This window comes from Chiloscyllium punctatum, chromosome 11 (genome assembly GCF_047496795.1).
Source record: "Chiloscyllium punctatum isolate Juve2018m chromosome 11, sChiPun1.3, whole genome shotgun sequence".
Classification (NCBI taxonomy): domain Eukaryota; kingdom Metazoa; phylum Chordata; class Chondrichthyes; order Orectolobiformes; family Hemiscylliidae; genus Chiloscyllium; species Chiloscyllium punctatum.
The window spans coordinates 70,359,233-70,380,084 of record NC_092749.1 but is presented as its reverse complement, the minus strand read 5'-3'; the positions used below and the strand labels follow the sequence as shown (position 1 = coordinate 70,380,084).

General features: G+C 38.1%; 1 protein-coding gene across 6 annotated transcripts in view; it reads left to right on the top strand.

The window, feature by feature from the left end:
- LOC140483081 (exportin-1) overlaps positions 1-19,569 on the top strand; it is a 78,309-nt gene extending 58,740 nt beyond the window's left edge. For 5 of the 6 annotated variants that reach the window (XM_072581008.1, XM_072581006.1, XM_072581005.1 and 2 more), the window contains 6 exons: positions 3,385-3,579; positions 11,711-11,879; positions 11,970-12,104; positions 14,387-14,546; positions 14,632-14,728; positions 18,451-19,569. In XM_072581008.1, coding sequence (XP_072437109.1) covers positions 3,385-3,579; positions 11,711-11,879; positions 11,970-12,104; positions 14,387-14,546; positions 14,632-14,728; positions 18,451-18,597 — 903 coding nt within the window. In that variant the 3' untranslated portion in view covers positions 18,598-19,569. The remainder of the gene's footprint in view (positions 1-3,384; positions 3,580-11,710; positions 11,880-11,969; positions 12,105-14,386; positions 14,547-14,631; positions 14,729-18,450) is intronic. The other variant, XM_072581010.1, reaches the window with a different exon arrangement.
- The last annotated feature ends 1,283 nt before the right edge of the window (positions 19,570-20,852 follow it).

Here is a 20,852-nt window from a genome sequence, read left to right as displayed (position 1 = left end):
AATAGGACCAATCAAAGACAGAAGTGGGAAGTTGAGTGTGGACCTTGTGGAGACCTGAGAGGTGCTAAATGAACATTTCTCATCAGTTTTCACTCAGGAACAGGAGAATATTGTAGAGGAGAAGAATGAGAACAGGATATTAGACTAGAAAGGATAGAGGTTAGTTATGAACAGGTGTTGTCAATTCTAGAAGGAGTGAAAGTAGACCAGTCCCCTGGGCTGGATGGGATTTATCAGAGTATTCTCTGGGAAGCTAGGGAGTTGATAGCAGAGCCTTTGGCTTTGATATTTGAGTCATTGTTGTCTACAGGTTTTAGTACCAGAGGATTGCAAATGTTGTGCCCTTGTTCAAAAAGGGCAGTAAAGGTGACCCAGGTAATTATAAACCAGTGAGCCTTACTTCTGTTGTAGGAAAGGTTTTGGAAAGGATTGTAAGAGATAAGACTTATAATCATCGAGCAAGCGACAATTTGATTTCAGATAGTCAATATGGTTTCGTCAAGGACAGGTCGTGTCTCACAAACCTCATTGAGTTTTTTGAGAAGGTGACCAAACATGTAGATGAGGGTAGGGCAGTTGACGTGGTATACATTGATTTCAGTACATCCATTGATAAGGTTCCACATGGTAGGCTGATGGAGAAAATGCAGAGGCATGGAATTGAGGGTGATTCAGCAGTTTGGATTCAAAACTGGCTTTCTGAAAGAAGGCAGCAAGTGGTCATTGATGGAAAATATTCAGTCTGGAGTCCGGTTACTAGTGGTGTGCCACAAGGATCTGTTTTGGGACCACTGCTGTTTGTCATTTTTATAAATGACTTAGAAGCAGGCATAGGTGGATGGGTTAGTAAATTTGCAGACAACACTAAAGTCGGTGGAGTAGTGGACAGTTTGGAAGAATGTTACAGGTTGCAGGGGGACTTAGATAAACTGCAAACTTGGGCTGAGAGGTGGAAAATGGAGTTCAATGCAGCTAAATATTTTGGGAAGGATGTGGAAGCATTGGAAAAGGTGCAGAGGAGATTTACCAGGATGTTGCCTGGTCTGGAGGGAAGGCCTTAGGAGGAAAGGCTGAGACACTTGGGTCTGTTCTCATTGGAAAGAAGAAGGCTAAGAGGGGATTTCATAGAGACATACAAGATGATCAGAGGATTAGACAGGATAGACCGTGAAAGTCTTTTTCCTAGGATGACTGTCAGCTTGTACGAGGGGACGTAACTACAAATTGAAGGGTGATAGATTTAAGACAGATATCAGAGGCAGGTTCTTTATGCAGAGTGGTAAAGGGCATGGAATGCCCTACCTGCTAATGTAGTCAACTCAGCCACATTAGGGAGATTTAAACAATCCTTAGACAAGCACATGGATGATTTTGGGATCGTGTACGGGGATGAGCTGAGAATAGTTCACAGGTCGGCGCAATATTGAGGGCCGAAGGGCCTGTTCTGCACTGTATTGTTCTGTGTTCTATGATATCAATCATGAGGATAACCAGTCAGAGCAATAGGTCCCTGCACATGAGCAGGATCTGAGAAGAGCTGTTACTCCATTCGCAGTTTCCCTCTCCCAGTTTTGCTACCCGTTGAGACAAAATCAATGATTGAATAGGCCAAGAGTGGGGCAGAGGAAATCTGTATTTCTGGCTGTCCCGCAGCATGAAGGAGAGTTTGACTATGATGAAGCAAGTTCTGAGAAGCTACTACTCTGCTCACTTGAGTGAGGAATGTGTCAGTTGGGACTGGGCCCATGATTTCGCCAAGTTGAGGCAAGAGCTGTTTGGGTCTCAGCCTGAGTCTGGATATCATTTTGAGGGCAGTGAGGAATCATGGGCTTGAGCTTGAATCAGTTGTTTGATTCAAGGAGTGAAATTTCAGGCTGCAAATTTCAGCTGATCAGGATGGTGGGAGTGACTGGGAATGCTTAGGATTATTGATCAGCCTAATGTTATTCTATTCTACTTTTTTTTACTTTGGCCATAAAGATCTTGAGATTTGAGTGAACCTTTTTGGTTTGGCCTCTTCATGTGTCTCAAATGTCCGTAAAGTTGAAAACTTGTGCATTGTTTAAGCATGACTTGGCTATGATTACATTCCCTTTGCATCTCCAACTGCAACTAGTTTCTTGTCAGCAACAAATCACCCCTCATTTCTTTGGGACCGTAACTCAAAATCTAATTATCTTAATCCTGAAATTTTTTTTTAAAATGATGCATTGTCTTTTCAAGTTGCGCATGATTGGGTATTGATATTCACTTACAATTCAGGTACAAAGGAGAGCTGATCACTTTTCACATGTGGTGCAGGAGTGGTTGTGAAACTTGTGTTTCTGTTATATTTTCAGTAATGATGCAGGAATTGTTACCATTAGCCAAGTTTTAATTGAAGGTTGGCTGTAATAAGGAACTGTACGAAAGTCAAGAAACAGCCAGGAGGGGAGTCTAATCAGCCAGAATCGCTGAAGTGAGAGGTGTAAACTGGTGCTAAGAGAACCCAGCTTCTAGGTGGTGAAAGGAGCACAGGCACAAATTCTACATGGCAGTGCTATGTCATTAGTGAGTGACTGTGAGTGAGTGAATGCATTCTGTTGACAGGATTGGACTATTTAACCAACCTTCTGGCATTCAGTGAAACAGTGATCGCTGAATGCCAGATTGGTGGAAAGTCCTTGGTGCTGTCAGTACTCCCTTCCCCTCCTCCTTCTCCAATCCAAATTGAGCCTGTACTGTCTGTCCTCAGCTAAACAGTTGGTGCACTCCGAATTTGAACCTCAGGAGGTGTACATAAACAACCAATGTGAGATTATTGCACAGAACATAGTGAAATCAGCCACATGTGTGCAAATTCATTTTGGCACAGGGACATCTATTACAAGTAGCTGGTATTGCCATGCATGTATATCATGCTAATCACTCCATTTCTATAAATGACTGACAGGCTTAGGTGGTGGAGAATCTCCGAATACCTCTACAGCAGCATTTGCGAGTTAGTCTGAAACTGTGTACACACTATTGAGTTTGCCTAGACTTTACGGCCTAATGTAACAGATTGATATCAACATCTATGGTATTATAGAAGAAGTATGCTGCAGTACATTTAACATTATAAGTCATCACAATGAAAACTACTGTTTAGAGGTTAAATGTGGACATTTAACATTGGATCTTCCATTGGAGGAGGTTGATGTAAACATTTTCAATGCCATACTGAGGTTTTTTTTGCAATCTCATAGGATTTTTCTCTAAAGTAACAATCATAACAAAAATTGTTTATTTGACAAGCTAGGGTGGAGATAAGACTTGACTACTGATTCTTTTCAAGAATTATTACTGTTTAAACTGTCCTATTCTTGTGCAAAAAGTTAATTTTTACAATGTTGATCATTGTAGGTAGGCGAAAACTTTGTTCCTCCATTGCTGGATGCAGTGCTTATTGATTACCAGAGGAATGTGCCAGCTGCTAGAGAACCAGAAGTACTTAGCACCATGGCAACCATTGTGAATAAACTGGGTGGACATATCACTTCTGAAATTCCTCAGATATTTGATGCTGTCTTCGAATGCACTTTAAATATGATTAACAAGGTAAGGTAAACGGGTCATTGGATACAAGGATCCTGTATTTACAGACTAGAAATATAGGTAGAAAATAGCATACCCAGACATGTGTTGAGCTCCTGGAATTACAAAAATGATGCATGGATTTTAAGTTGGAAATAAAAGGTTTTTAAATTAAAATTTGGTACTGTTGAGGTTTTGACAGCTTGTCACTTTTTTATACTCTGCTCCCAGAAAGAGAGATTCATGTCCACATTTATTGTCCATCCGTTGATGCTCTGAAAGTATCCACAAATATCAGAAAGATGCCCTCTTGATGCTTTTAGATTTTGTGTCAGTGATCAAAGAACTTAAGAGGTAATATTGCCTCTGCCTCTCTTTGATTATTGAGGTTTGGTGATTGTTATTGTACATCCTACAGCCACAATAATGCTGATTTTGAGTTTCTTGAAAGATGAAATACTCATCCACATTTAGCCTTGTTAATGAGGCTTCAATGTTCGGAATTGAAAAGTGTGGCACTGGAAAAGCACAGCAAGTCCGGCAGCATCTGAGGAACAGGAGAATCGACACTATGGGCAATAAACTCTGCATCAGGAATGTGGCTGATGAAGGACTTATGCTGAAAATGTTGATTCACCTGCTCTTCAGATGCTGCCTGACCTGCACTTTTCCAGTGCCACAATTTTCAACTCTGATCTCCAGCATCTGCAGTCCTCACCTTTTTCCAAAGGTGACCCCATCTTTGTCCAGATTGTTGAAAGTGAGTTAATACTGAAATTCAGGGAATAAGCAATTCTGAACTTTGTTCTGACAAATACAGATCATTAAGCAGCTCACAAAGTTTGGGCTAAGTAGTCTTCTGGGAGTTCTTGTACTTATGTGATGGGCTGTGATTGATTTGACTCAACTTCCTGCCTTTGCCAAATATCTGTCCAACAATTTGAGGAATTCCCTCTTGATTCCAATTGACCTGAACTTTTCTGAGGTTCTTTACCATACTCAATCAAATTACTTTTGCATTGAGGCTACCTACCTTATGTCACCCCTCAGCTCTTGTGTATGGTTCAAGGCTGTAATAGGGTATAAAACAATTGTTATCCTGATACCTAAATTGAGCAGATGATGACTGAGGTGTGATTTAATGACACTATTTGATGAATTCCACAGTTGTCTTAATTCACTGAGGTTGATTAAAACAATGATTAGCAGATTAGATTTGTGTGCAAAGTATGGGTAGGGTAATTTTCCTCCAGTAATTAAGAAGGCAAATAAAATTGTAAAGTCCGTACCCCTCTCTTTTACTATATTCTTGATTGCAGATTGAAATGGGGAAATAACTGATTTAAGGTTCATGGATTTTTGAAGGATTTCTTTACTTTATAAAAGCAAGTTTCCTGACACTCAAGTGCTGCTTGCATTGCTACTTTATACAAACGTTGGTGGGAGGCACTAGTTGCAGATGGAGTCCAGAGATATTTGGCTGACATCAAGTCGCTGATTGTTCAATGAAATGGTGACAAGTTATCAATGACCACTTAGTTACCTTGCCTGCCAGCAACCATATGATTAGCTCCCAGACAGCGGAACAGCTTGGGATACGAATATTCAGGGTAGAAGCCATATCTTGGAAGAGAAGGTGCTTATTTTCATCCGTGGTCGAAAGCATTTCAGGCCTGAAACCTAGTTTTTCCCATCATCTGTTGATTTCAGCAATGACATCTAATTAACTAGTTAATTAACCTTTATAAGAAGTGTACCTGTGCCTCATACAAGTCAGGAGAGGCCCTTAAGTCAGTGCAGACTTGATGAGCTATAAATCCTACTTTACAGCACTTGGTCCATACCCTTGAAAATTATGACATTTCAAGTGTACACCCATGTCCTTTTTTAAAAGTTGAGATTTCTTGCCTGTGCTACCTTCCAGGCAATGTATTTAAAATTAAGGATAAAAATATATTCCTTAAATCTCCTGTCATTCACCTTAGAAGTATGCAAGTTGTTATTGACCCTTTACCTACAGGCAACACCTGATTCCAATCCACCTTGTCCATGCCTATTGTAATCTTAAATATCTCTGAGGTCCCCACTCTGCCTTTGCTCTAAAGAAAACAACCCGAGCATACCCAACCTGTGTTCATGGCTAAAATGTTGCATTCCAGGCATACCATACTGAATCTCCTCTGTATCCTCCAGTGTAATTGCATCTTTCCTATAGTGTAGTGACCAGAAATGTGCACACACAACTCTAGCTATGGCCTGACCAAGGTTTTGTACAACTCCAACATAATGTCCCTGCTGTTACAATCTATGCACTATAGACAACAGCCTCTAGTCTCTCAAACAGCCATTCACTGCCATGTTTGGCTTCTGCCACTAAATCACCAGCAAGGAAGTAAAAGTATCTGGAAAAGGAAGATCAAGAAGCAGCATTCTGTTTGGCAAAGGGAACACCTTGGCAAATCTAGCCAGGGTCTGTTGAACTGCCTTTCCAGTTATAGCTTTAGCCCATAACACAAGTTCATATCTGTGTGTGTGTGTGTGTGTGTGTGTGTGTGTAAATTGAGGTTAAGGGGTTAGAGTCATATGCCGATGTTTCATAATTGTTTATCTGTAGTAAGAACTTGAATTTTTGTAATAGAAGTTCTTGAGTGCTGAAACCTGGTCCCTGCTTTCTGTCAACCTGAGTTTGAAAGACAGAAAATAAGGAATTCTGCATTTTATATAAAATCTATTAACTTTTCTGATGACTCCAGGAATAGGACAGCTGAATTTCCAGTGTGTTGCAACAAAATGTTGCCCTGAAAGTATAAGGATAGAGTTTAAAAGTAAGGAGCTCTTGCTAAAACTGGACAGCATTGGTGAGATTACATCTAGGGGTGTACTATGTCCAGTTTTACTGGTTTAACTTAAGGAAAGGATATACTTGCTTTTGGAAGCTGTTCACAGAAGCTTCTCAAGGCTTATATCTGGGATGAATGTGTTTACTTTGAGGAAACATTCGATCTGGAGGAGGATTAAGAGGATGTTTCTCATTAGTAAAGGAGTCTAGATCTAGGGAGCATTGTCTTAAAAATGAGAACCTCCCTTTTAAGACAAAGATAAGAGTCATTTTTAGACTCTTCCTCAGAGAGCAATGAAGGCTAGGTGATTAAAAATATTTAAGGCTGACTTGGACTGTTTTTTTGCTTGACATGAGAATTGAGGGTTTTTAGATTGGGGGAGTGCAGGGCACAAGAGCATGGCATTAAGGTCATAATGAGAACAGCTGTGATTCAATTAGATGGTGGAGTAGATTTGGACAGATTGGCTAAACCCTTATGACCTTCCACACTTGAGCAGATACTAATGTCATAGTTGTACAAAAAACACTCCTTTGGGGTTCGTTTGTTTTGGTGTGGAGTTATTTAACATTAGTCAAGATACTCAGGTTTATACCCTCTTTTTATTTGGTGAATGCTTATCTTGGTTGGCAGGGTATGTAGTGCAGACTTTGGGAGAAGGCACAGTGGTATCCTTTTTGACTATTGTTACTGAAGGCACTTGCAGATATTTCAGCCTTCTATTTTGATAATCATCTGAAAATGCAAGTGAAAAGGTCAATTTTACAGTTATCTTAAATATTTAAGACCGATTCCATTGGGATGAACTGGGATTTAACATTTACTAGAACTTGCATAAACCCTTATTTAGAAGAGGTGATGATTTCAATTGTCTCATTAAACTGAAAATTATATTTCTAAAATTGAACTACAGATTATCTCAGTGTATGCAGTAAGGATGCCCCCGTAAGACCAATGCAGGCAGTCATGAAGGAGATAATCTGCTTTATATCTGGATATGAAGCATGTACTTGAGGTTAAAGAGTAATGTATTAATCTAAAAAATTGGTAAAAACATCAAAAACCTGGGCACAGATTTAAGGTGATTAATTGAGGCATGAGGAACTTTTTCATGCAGTAGGTAGCTGGGATCTGGAAATTGTTGACTGAGTGAGTGTGACAGATATTCACAAGGGAACTGGATTATTATCTGAAAAAGAACATATGCAGGGTTATGGAGATAAGGCAGGGGAATGACACTAAGTGAATAGCTCATTTGGGGAGCTGGTGCAGTGATGGAATGAATGCATTCCTTTTGTGTTGTAACATTTCTGTGATTGTATCGTTACCATTGCTTTTTCTTTGAGAATTGCATTGAAAGCAACATTTATTAATGCTTGATGCTGAAATATATAAAATTGAGGCAATGAGAAGCAATGCAATCAGATAATTTTAATATTGATTAGTAACTGATACCTTTAAGCCAATATGAACAATATTAATTTAAAATGGTTAAGATGAAAAGCGAAAGCAATTGGATGCTGGAGTGCATGGTAATTGATAGGAGCTTTCGGGAAGTGATGGTGTGCTATAAGTAATTTGATTGGCTGCAGTTTTTAAAAAAGCAAAAAACTATGCTAAGATTTACTTCAGTATTAGGTGTTTGACCAGGTTCGAAAATTTCATCCAGCCTTCTAATTATAGGAATAGTCAAATAGTGTGAGGATATTTCTTAGAAAAAAAAGCCTGAAACGTGGCTTTCTTGATCCCATTCATTCCAAGGTGCTGGGAAGTAAAGCAGCTATTTGACTTAAAAAGTTGAGGCTGACTACTAATGAGTGTAGCATATCATGGCTGAAAAGTGCTTGACTTATGCTGAGTATATTCAGAAATATTGTGGTTTTTAAAAAAAGTCATTTTTATGTCGTGGCCTATAATAAATTTATTCATTAAAAAGTATTCATGAGCCAGCAGTAATAATGTAAAACAATTGGGTTTCACCATTGTTGCTCTTTGAAACATTAAACCCATACATGTGCAAGGTAGGAGGGATAGGCAGCAAGTGCTGGTGTCTCAAACAAGAATGCTGCTTTGGAAAATGTAGGGGATGAGGGGGAATGGAGCACTGACAGCCAGGTTTCTACTATAACAAAGAATATGTCAGGTTCCAAATAAAGCGATTGTGAAAGGGGAGTCTATTCAGAGGCAAAGACAAACATTTCTGTGGTTGACAATGAGACCTCAGAATTGTTTGTTGCCTACCTGGTCCCAGGATCAAGGATATCTTGGACAGGACGCAGAATATTCTCACAGGGGAGAAGGACCAGCAGGAGGACAATGCACACATTGGAACTAACAATATAGGAAAAGAAAACTACAAGATTCTGGGGAGAATATTGGAAGTTAGGCAGGAATTTTAAAAGTAGATCCTCAAGGGTAGTAATATCTGCATTGCTCCCCGTGCCATGAGCTAATGAGAGTAGAGCAGCTGAATGTGTGTTTGAGGAACTGATGCAAAGAAGGACTCTCACTTTTTGGATCATTGGAATCTCTTCTGGAGTAGAAGTGACCTGTATAAGCAGGACGGATTGCACCTAAATTGGAAGGGGACTAGTGTACTGGTGGGGAGACTTGCCAGAGCTACTCAGGAGGATTTAAACTAGGAAGGGAGTGTTGGGAGGGACCCAGGGAGACAGTGAGGAAAGAGATCTGTTTGAGACTGGTGAAGTTGGGAAAATGAGCAAGAAGTAACAGAGCATTGAGGGCAGAGCAGTGGGTGTGATCTACGTGGACCTCATTTAAGACGGTCACCAAGGTTTGTCATTAGGTAGACTGGTTAGCAAGGTTAGATCACATGGAAGGCAGGGAGAACTGACTCCAAGGTAGAAGATGGTGGTGGTGTAGGGTTACTTCTCAGGTTGGAGGCATGTGACCATTGGTATGCCACAAGGATCCGTGCTGGGCCCACTGCTTTTCAGTCATTTATATAAATGATTTGGATGTGAACATAGGAGGTATGGTTAGTAAGTTTGCAGATGACATCAAAATTGAAGGTGCAGCCGACAACAAAGAAGGTTACCTTGGAGTACAACAGAACCTTGATCAGATGGGCCATTGGGCTGAGGAGTGGCAGGTAGTGTTTAATTTTGATAAATATGAAGTGCTGCATTTTGGACAAGCAAATCAGGCCAAGACTAATACACTTAATGGTAAGGACTGGGGAGTGTTGCTGAACAAAGAGACCTTGGAGTGTAGGTTTATAGTTCCTTGAGTGGAGTCACGGTATAAAAGTTAGTGAAGAAGATACAGTAGTGCCTCGACTTACGAACTTAATCCGTTCCGGGACCTGGTTCGCGAACCGAAAAGTTTGCGAAATGAATCAATTTTTCCCATTGTTCGTAAGGAACACAGCGCGCGTGCCAAAGACTAACTGAATGAGATCATGCAGGGCCCGAGAGCTTTTGCATTCAACAAGTGTGTAGCAAAGCAGAACATTGAAACCACATGGTTGCACATGGGCTTTTTGCGTTCGTACCTTGAATTTCGTACGTATGTTGAAGCAAAACTTTACGTACAATCCTCTTCATTTGTTTGTGAATGGGGTCGTTCGTATGTTGAGGCGCTACTGTATTTGGTGTGCTTGCCTTTATTGGTTAGTGCATGGAGTATAGGAATTGGGATGTCATGTTGGGGGTGTACAGTACTTTGGTTAAGCCACTTTTGGAATACTTAGTACATTCCCTGTTAAAGCAAAGATGTTGTGAAGCTTGAAAGGATTCAGCAAAGTCTTTACAAAGATGTTGCCAGGGTTGGAGAGCTTGAGTTATACCAAGAGGCTGAATATGCTGGGGTGATTTTCCCTGGAATGTTGGAGGCTTTCAATGCAATGTAACTGGATTTATAAATGGAGTAGACTTCATAATTTTTCCATTTGTGATTTGCACATTTTTAATTTTAGATTTTATTAAGGTATGTGCTGATCATTTATTTTGATCTCTAAAATGTGAAAACAAAAAATAGGCAGTGTCTTTAATTCCTAATTTGCTATCTGAGAACTTTGGTTGTTATCCTGTTTATTCATTACACTTCAGCTGGGCATCTGGACAGCTTTTTGATTTGAGTTAAACTAATGTTGGGAAAGAGGAAACTAATGCCACACAGATCACTCACTGTTTGAAGAGACCAAGCTTCTCAAAGTTGTGTGATTGCACAGCAATAAGGAATATGCCACAGGAAACAAATTTGTTCACGAGCCATGTTCTTTTCCAGTTTCATGGCAGTGCAGCACTTTGAAGGAGAATAGCATGGTAGAACCCACTGGCTGTCCACATTAATAGAAAATTAAAGAGAGTTTGGGCACTTTCCTGTTTTGGTGGGCCATGTCATTTTGCCATTGGTTGCAAAATCTGAGCTAGTATCATGAGGTGAGTAGTTGTAAACATTTTGAGCAAGATAAAGCTGCCCCCAAAGTCCATCCTTTCAGTTCTAAACTGATACGGTAAGCTTCAAAGTGCATGGTTCTACTGCTACCACAGGATCCTCCGACCTCCGTAAGGAATGAGAATAATTGTCCAATAAGGACTTCTGGTTTGAATCCACTAAGGATTTCTAGTTTGAAAGCAAAGATGACCAAAATTAAACTAATTGTTTATTGCATATTAAGGGATATTAAGAGCAATATTTTGTCTTTAGCTTTTTCCATTCTAAATGCATATTAGGATGCTGTATTGGATTTCTTCTACACTGACCCAAAAAGTTGTGGGCAACAGGTAAATTGTCTAACTTCCCACACACTGACTTTCCCTGCTGTCATGAGTGGATACATGGGACAAAATGTGACAGCTTGTTCCAGCATTCTGGGCATTTTCCTCAAGAAAAATCACTTGTTCGAGGCCAGGGATGCTACTTACATGAAAATGTTGCAGTGTGAAGTAGGGTTGAAAAGATCTTCAAAACTAGTTTAATGTATTTGTAGACTTTTAAGCTGTGCATCATCAGGAAGTGGTATTTTCCTTCATTTTGTATTTAATATCTAAATTTATGAACTGCCTTCTCTTTTGTCCCACATTTGTCTTTGCTGATCTTGGCCATGCAGAATCTGTTTGCAAACTTAGCCTATTTCCAGGTGGAAAGTAGCATGACTGCATACTATTGTGTCCAAGGGCTAACACTTTCAAAATAAAAACTATTTTAATTGAAAGAAATGCAGCCATAATCAGGAATTTTCATGTGTACAGTGGCATTTCTCTACTTGTAGAGATTTGAATGTTTGTGTTCTTTACAAATGAATTCTTCTAAAGTTCCTGTAATGTCTCAACTATTTTTTTTAATTTCAGGACTTCGAGGAATATCCTGAACATCGAACAAATTTCTTCTTACTTTTACAAGCTGTAAATTCGCATTGTTTCCCAGCATTCCTAGCCATTCCTCCAGCACAATTTAAACTAGTTTTAGATTCTATAATATGGGCTTTTAAGCACACAATGAGAAATGTTGCTGATACAGGTTTGTTTAACTTTATATTTTTTATCAAATTTCCTATGTATAATTTTGTTTCTGACCATTGACTTTTTGCAACCATGTTTTATATAATAGGTCTGCAAATCCTCTATACTCTGCTACAAAATGTTGCCCAAGAAGAGGCAGCTGCCCAAAGTTTCTATCAGACATACTTTTGTGATATTCTTCAGCATATATTTTCTGTTGTCACAGATACATCTCATACTGCTGGTGAGCACATTGCATAAGTAGCAATGAATATTTCTTTTCACTGTTGTAGAATTTGGTTACAACTAACTAAATATTTGTTCCAGATTGGTAGAGAAGTTTGATTTGAAAAGTAATTTGCATGGGGAAATTGGGAAACTTTGGTGATGTAATTAATGTCTGCGTTGAGTAAATTATTCTTTGTTTCCTTCTTAATTACTAACTTGTTTTACTGCAGCTTCCCAACAATTGTCTGTTTAAAATTAATTTAAAATAATCCAGGAATTGAAGGTTAGGTGTTCTCATATTTATGGTTTTGTACAGCATCTTTCTTTATAAGACTATCTGCAAAATGCTGAACCTTTACAATTGTAATTATGCAAGTAGCAATTTGGTAGTCAATTTGCCATTTGACTCTATAGACCACTTCTGCATTAATTTCATCTTTCATAAGATTTCATTTTTTCGTGTTTTGTTCATGCAAATTAATAATTTGTGAAATGAACCAAAAATTTTGAAACCATTAGTTCATTCTAACAACATTATACAGCAAGTATAGTTTAAGACTGTAATGGTTTTGATGCCTCTAGAATACTGGCATTTTGGGCAAACTTATTGGGGTTATGAAAAAGAAATGTAGATTCACATTGAAGATGTGATAATTTTGAAATTTGGGGCAGTAAAGGTTAAGGATAGATCCAATAGATGTTGTCAACAATATAAAATTACAACTCATTCCTTTACTGAGCAATGAAAGGAAGCAGATCTAAAATTAACACAGGTTGTTCTGCTATAACGCATGTTTCATTAATGCAAATTTACTGTGATGCAATTGATGAATTGGGGATACTTTCTAAACAGGGAATTTTTAAAGTGTGTATTAGTTATAACACTTAAATGGTGCTGCCATTACACAATTTTCTTATAACATGGGATTGCATGAGAACAGAACTACCGCGTTATAACAGAAACATGAAGGTTGTTTGACTTTGGTTGTGCAATTTGACTCCTGACTGTCCTACTTTACAATAGTGATTATACCAGATCATGTTCTTCTGAAATGTAAAGTACTTTGGTCTGTCTGAGAGGTTAATTGGTGCCATGTAATCAGAAGTCTATCTTCAAGGCAAGTAGGTTTCCCTTTAACGTTAAGGGTTGTTGGAATCAGGTCCTACTACTGCAAGTTCATACTGTCTCACAGGTAGAAGTGGCCTGTGTTTCAGTTTCTGTGATGTATGATTGAAAGTAAATTCAACATAAAGTTGAGGGTTGACAAATCTTAGCTAGTTTTTTGCGAAGTTGCTTATGAAGTTATTGATACAAAAACTGTTCCATACTTTGGCATTATAAGTGAGGATATATTAGTAAAAACTAAACTGTTATGATATTTCCTAAGCAGTAAAGTTGTCACCTTTTAAGATACAATTTACACTGTTTCTAGTGTTATAAAACAAAAGATACTTCAGACGTTTAAAAAATGTCATGTTTCACAAAATGTGAGTATTGCTGGCAATCCTTTTTTGTCCTAGAAGTAACTGTCCTCTGAAATGGCATGAATGTTATGTATGGGTTAGACCAGTCAAGGGTGACAGATGTCCTTTGCTAAAGGACATTAGTGAACCAGATGGATTTTTCCAACGATCAAAGTAAATTTTATGGTCACTATTACGGAGGCTAGATTTCAGTAATGGATACAAATAATTGAAATAAAATCCATCTACGTTCTTTGAGCATTAGCCAGAGTCTGAATTTTGAGTCCTGTGACAACATCAGTATACCACCAGATCCCCTCAATATCTCCTTAATGTTCCAACTCTTGGTTCCATCTTCTAGTTAGGTTGGTTGTCACCTGCTTAGCTGCAAAGAAATCAACAACTTATCTTTATAGTGTAAACTTACAGGTTTGTAATATATTTAATGGAAAATGCTACTTTTAATAAGAGGCAAAACTTATAACTAAGGAATACGAACAAAACTAGAGATGGACAATGTTTAAAGAGAAAAGTAGGGATAAAGCCATGGAAGAATTTTAATTTCAGAATTAAGCTTTGAGAGATGATAGTTGATGATTAGAAATTGGTGCTGGATATAATAGTAAATTCTGAATGCTGCAGTTGTTATTTCTGCCATTTGAGAGTATGATATACTGCAATTTAGATTGCTTGTAACTGATTTTAAAGTTTAAACTAATTTTCACCAAATCTTATCTGTGAAATTCAGGATTGTAGATAAATGTTTGCATAATTGCATCTAGAAGTCAATGTTCATGTGAAAATTAGTTTTTAACATTCTATTTTTTTTTGTAGGTTTGACAATGCATGCATCAATACTTGCATACATGTTTAACTTGGTGGAGGAAGGAAAAATATCAGTGCCTCTTAACCCGACAAATCCTGTCACTAATCATGTATTCATTCAGGATTATGTGGCCAATCTGCTGAAATCTGCTTTTCCACATCTACAAGAGTATGTTGGTCTTGATTTTAAAAAAGCTTGCTTTAATCAGTTGTTACTTTACTTCCTAATTTGAATTTTCTTTTTTTCCAAACAGAGCACAAGTGAAATTATTTGTAACGGGCCTTTTCAGTTTAAATCAGGATATTGCAGCTTTTAAAGAGCATTTGAGAGATTTTCTTGTGCAAATCAAGGTAAAGAAGATTAAGAATAATAAAATATTGGAATGTTGTTAAATTGTCTACCAAGGTAGTTACATGAAAATGTTATAAGAGTTCCAGGTTTCATTGAATGGTATTCATGAACAAATAAAGAAAGATGAGATGTGTTAACTGTTTGAGCCTGAGCTGATCTTACTAACAGGAAAGTGGGGTAAGAGTAAAATAGTCAAGACAGGCAGGAACAAAGCAGAAAATAAGGTAGGACTGATAAATTTAAACTACATTTCAGTGCGAAAGACCTGACTGGTAATGCAGTTGAACTCTGGGCATGGTTGGGAACATAGGACTGGGATGCCATAGCAATTACAGAAACAAGGCTAAGGGGTGGACAGGACAGTAGCTTAATGTTCCAGGGTATAGATCCTACAGGAAGGAAGAGGGGGTGAGATCCTCAGGATCTGATCGAATGTACCCTAGAAGTGTGGGAAGCTAGGGAAGTGATTACTGTGCCCCTTGCATCACAAGTTGCCATAAGAGAAGACTGGAGGTTGGCTAATGTTTTACCTCATTTTTGAAGGCTTCCAATTCCCCAGTCATCCTTTTACCTGCAAATATCTGACCCCAATCAATTTTTGAAAGTTCTTGCCTAATACCATTATTTGTGAAAGGTGATGAGGAAAAGCTAGGAACTATAGACAAGCGAGCATGACATCGATGGTGGGCAATTTGCTGGAGGGAATCCTGAGGGACTGATTTACACATTTGGAAAGGCAAGGACTGATTAGGGATAGTCAACATGGCTTTGTGCATGGGAAATCATGTCTTGCTAACATAGTTGAGTTTTTTGAAGAAGTAATAAAGAGAATTGATGAAGGCAGAACAGTGGATGTGATCTAATGGACTTCAGTAAGACGTGTGACAAGCTTCTGCATGGTAGACTGGCTAATAAGGTTAGATCACATGGAATGCAGGGAGAACTAGCCATTTGAAAAAAGAACTGGCTCGAAGTTAGGAGACAGGGTGGTAGAGGTTTGCTTTTCAGACTGGAGGCCCATGACTAGCGGTGTGCCGCAAGGATCAGTGCTGGGTCTGCTGTCTTTTGTCACTTATATAAATGATTTGGATGTGAGTATAGGAGGTATAGTTAATAAATTTGCTGGTGACACCAAAATTGAACGTGTAGTGGACAGCCAACAACAATCTTGTCATACCTCAGAGTATAACAGGACCTTGATCAGATGTGTCAGTGGGCCAAGGAGTGGATAAAAGTGCAATGCTGAATTTTGGCAAGAACAAGACTTATACGCTTAATGGTAAGGCCCTAGGGAGTGTGGCTGAACAGAGACACCTTGGAGTGCAGGTTCATGGTTCCTTGAAAGTAGAGTCCCAGGTCGACAGGATAGTGAAGAAGTCATGTGGTATGCTTGTCTTTATCGATTAGTGCATTGAGTATAGGAGTTGGGAGATCATGTTGTGGCTGTACAGGACATTGGTTAGGCCACTTCTGGAATAGTGTGTGTAATTCTGGTCTCCCTGCTCTAGGAATGTTGTGAAACTTAAAATGGTTCAGAAAAGATTTACAAGGATGTTGCTAGGGTTGGAGGATTTCAGCTATAGGGAGAGGCTGAATAGGCTGGCACTGTTTTCCCTGGAGTGTCGAAGGCTGAGGGGTGACCTTATAGAAGTTATAAAATTATGAAGGGCGTAGATAGGGTGAATAGCCAAGGTCTTTTCTCCATGGAGAGCAGGGGGTGGAGTCCAAAACCAGAGCGCATAAGGCATGGGATGGGGAAAGATTTTAAAAGGGACCCAAGGGGCAACCTTTTTACGCAGAGGGTGGTGTGTGTATGGGATGAGCTGCCAGACGAAGTGATGGAGGCTGGTACAATTACAATATTTAAAAGACATCTGAATGGGTACAAGAATAGGAAGGATTTAGAAGGATATGGACCAAAGCTGGCTAATGGAACTAGATTAGGTTAGGATATCTAGTTAGCGTGGATGAGTTGGACCAAAGAGTCTGCTTCTGTGCTGTAAAGCTCTATGACTGTAAAATTAATGCTGCTCCTTGTGTATTGTGGGCCTCATTATTGTTGGTTGATAGTCAGTATAGGTAATTTTCTAATAGTTTCTAACTTATCATTGTTCTCCAGTCACTTTTCACAAATTTGAGTTGTTGCTTGCAGAATCTATTTAAGTGTGAATGCACATTGTTCTACCATAGAGATTTTATTCTGTGTAACAAAACCAGTCCAATTTCATTGATCTGTTTCCAGAGTTATTATTCTATATCTCATTATGCAACCAAGACTCATTCCTGATCCATCTGTAGTTTTGTGAAAAAGAAAATTTGGCTTTCCAAATATTTGAGCAAATAGAATTTTATGATGTGAGCTATTTATAGAAAAGGCAAAGACGTTTTCATTTCTTAACAAAGTTGTATGCAGATTTTAACTTGTGTGGTTATCCTCTAAATGAATACCTTCATTAAAACTTGTTGCCCAACATTTAATTAAACACTGTACAAGGTTTCTCACATTTGACTTGGAGCTATACTACAGAGTGTTTTAACTACATTCCTAGTAGTTAGTTACAAAACGTTTCAGATTTGAACCCTAGAGTTTAGTTTTTGCTAACAGCAAATTGTAGCATGATTTTGGGGTGGGCCAGGGTTCCTACTCATGCCTGATTCTAATTTGTGTTTTAAAAATGACAACTATTTCTAAAAATGACATTGAGTACCTGCTGGATAAGCAAGCACATGAATGCCTATTTAAAGAAAGTACTCAATTTGTAGTTTTGCCCGTCTCAGCCAAATACTGGAAGCAGTAACCATGGAAGTGTAAATAGACAACATTGTTAACAGTGTTAGTATATCAATTTAATTTTGAGTGTTTCACTTTTTAATATTGCTTGCCACAGACTTCTGTGCTGTGACCTGACATGCAAGCATGACACACTTTTTCTCAATACTTTCTTTGCTCTCGCCCTCCAGTCTGAAGCCCATATTTGTTTCCCTTTAATCTGACTCTTGTTCCTATTGTCCATTTTTTTTTGTCCACCTCTGCTACCACCAGTAACTTGCTCATTTTCTGGCTCTTGGCTTCTATTCTTAATTTGTGCTTAGTTCTTGGGTGCCAGCTATTGGCAAAAGTTGGTTAGTGCAGGTAGACCTGGGATTCAGTTGCTCCCTGAGTCAACCAATCTGCCACTAGATAATAGCGTAAAACAATGTTAAGTTCGCAATTTTTTAAAACACTTACAGCATTTAAATTTTTATTTCCATTAATATTCCAAGGATATTTAGGAAGATATAGCTTTTCAATTTGAACCTTAAGAAAAGTCAATGTTCAAAATTATAGTATTTATTTAGTAAGGTATTTCAGCAAAGAATGCACAGAGGGTACAATATTTCAACCTGTACATAGGTTATTTAAGTATACCTTGTGCAGTAATAACTGTTTTAACATTGATTCCTATGAGAAATTGTGATTCATATAAAATCACAATTTTCAGGATGTAATATACTAAAGGTTACTGTATTATTCTGAAAGAACACTACTTTGCAGCTCAACATAGGCAGAGTAGGTTTTTAGGATTACTTTCATATTGGCACAAGTCAATATGACATAATGGGCACTGAGATTGCTATTTTTGCAGCAGAAGAATGGAATTAGTCTAATTTCAACGTGACAGACAATTGTTATTAACTGGATTCTTTTATTTTTGCCTGTTAACAATATTTCTGTCTGCAGGAATTTGCTGGGGAAGATAGTGCTGACTTGTTCTTGGAAGAGAGAGAAGCTGCTTTACGACAGGCCCAAGAAGAAAAGCATAAACTTCAGATGTCTGTTCCTGGTATTCTAAACCCACATGAAATTCCAGAGGAAATGGTTGATTGAAATATATGGAGTAAACCAAGTTGTGCTATTTCTTCTGTTCAGCCACCATTAATGTAGCTTTGCAGAAGGTAATTGCACATCTATGTGTGTTGACCAAAAACGATGCCAATATATGTATATTAAACCCTTTGTCACCTGGTAGCTCTTTTTACTTAGTATGCAATTTCTATAAGCAGTTTTCTTGTGTAATACCTTTTTTCCATTGTTATAAATTAAAAGTTTTGTCATCTTTGTTTAGATTTGCATGCAGTTGTATGAATTAAATCACTTTTTAAAGATCACTTGTGCCCCATTTTATGGTTTTGCGAGGGGGTAACAGAGGACAGCTGAGAAGTGGACTTTGCTTGTGCCTCTGTTTGCAAAGTGTACAACAGATATAGGAATTATTTTCTGGAAATGATCACCAATTTCTTTAATTAGGTGTGTGTTACTTTTGTTATAGTGTAGCCTTTCTTTTCATTTTGCAGCCTAGGAATTAAAGTGATCTATGGGGGAAGCAATGTTCAAAAGGGTTGTCTGTCAGGCATGTCCCAGTGCTGCTTATCAATTGTATCCATGGGTAGTTGGAAGAAATGGTAATGCTTGACTTGAATTAATGCAATTCTAGCCAGATGGGTTTGCGGCAAGATCATGTGCATATCATCCCAGTGTAAAGCATCTTGAATGACTTGGGAACACAGTACACTTGGTTATTTTTTATGAATTTTTTTTGTCTATGTATGTGCTGTCGCTTTGTCGACAACAGCTTTTTGTTTTCCTCAATGAGGAGTGTTGCTCATTTGTGAGCTTTCATTAATTCTAAGTGAAAGTGGTTAAATATTTATCGAGTTAGCATAGGCTGCATCTTTATAAACAGCTCATGGAAATACTGATGGCTTTTGAAATGACTTGTACTAATTTACATTGTTTACCATGCTGTAGTGCTTCAAGAACACTACTTAAGAGCAAAATAAATTTGGTTTACATTTAAAATCGGTGACTTCTGATTTTGATATTGCTTGTCTTTGTTCTCCCAAAATAATAAAATTCACCTGAATTTCTCAATTGTTTCACTGGCACTATCAAATTTTAGCAGGTGTTTTAACATTGCTGACATTTATCCATCAGTTGTGAACCACATTTGCTACAGTATTTTCAACACATTGAATTAGATCTTTTACTTTGGATGATGCTACAACTTCAAATGCAACTTACTCCATCCTTTTCATTGGTGTAACATTACTATTCTGCAGAATGCATTACTAAGATTTGCGATACAAAAACAGGCCATTTAGCCCACCTTACCTATAATAGGTACTTGTATTCACACCAGCTGCCTCCTACCCCTGCTTCCATTCAGCTGATCAGCACTTCCTTCTGTTTCTTCATTCCTCAACATATCCTCCTACATCTTATGCTGTTCACCTCCATTGTTCAATAGTGAGTTCACATTCTATTCTACCCTCCAGTTAAAAATAAGTATATCTTAAATTTCTTTTTGCAAATATTGACTTTCATATTTGTAACCAGTGTTTGGGCACTGCCATAAATTTCTAATTCTCCCTATTCAGAATTTTAAAGAACTGTTGGGTCACTGCCTTTAGTAATTTTTTTTTTCATGCATGTTCAACCTCAAATGTGATTATCTTGGTTGCAAACATTTTTTACACTGTCCCTACATTCTATTTTTGTGTTATGTAGAACACAATTATGTTGCCTAATCAATTTCTCTCCCAGTTCCTCTAGACATAACTCCCAGTGAATAATTTGTATTTAATTGGCTTTGTTAATCTGTTTTTAGTTTGTGGATTTGTACTCATCTAGCCCCTTGCTTACCTACTCCAGTGAATGCAATGTATTTATCTAGTATTAAAATGCAGACAATGATTTCGGTCATCTTAAAATTTGAGTTTTAAGCTTACTGAAGAAATTTAAAGTATTTGCATTTTGTTGTGATTACATTCCTAGATTTCACACCACATGGTGATAAAATAAAGCAAAGAACTGCTGGTGCTGGAAATCTGAAACAAAAATTGGTGGAGAACTCAGCAGGTCTGGCAGCATCTGTGAAAAGAAAACAGTTATTGTTTTGAGTCCAGTGATCCTCCTTCAGAACTGATAGTAGCTATCACCAGATGACGACTTGATGGAAAAACCAACATATCATTTACTATATTCTACTTTGCATCTACTGGTTAAGAACAATCTATTGATTGGCCATAATGTGAAATGAACCATGCTTAGCTATAAAGGATTATTTACTGGATTCTTCTAAT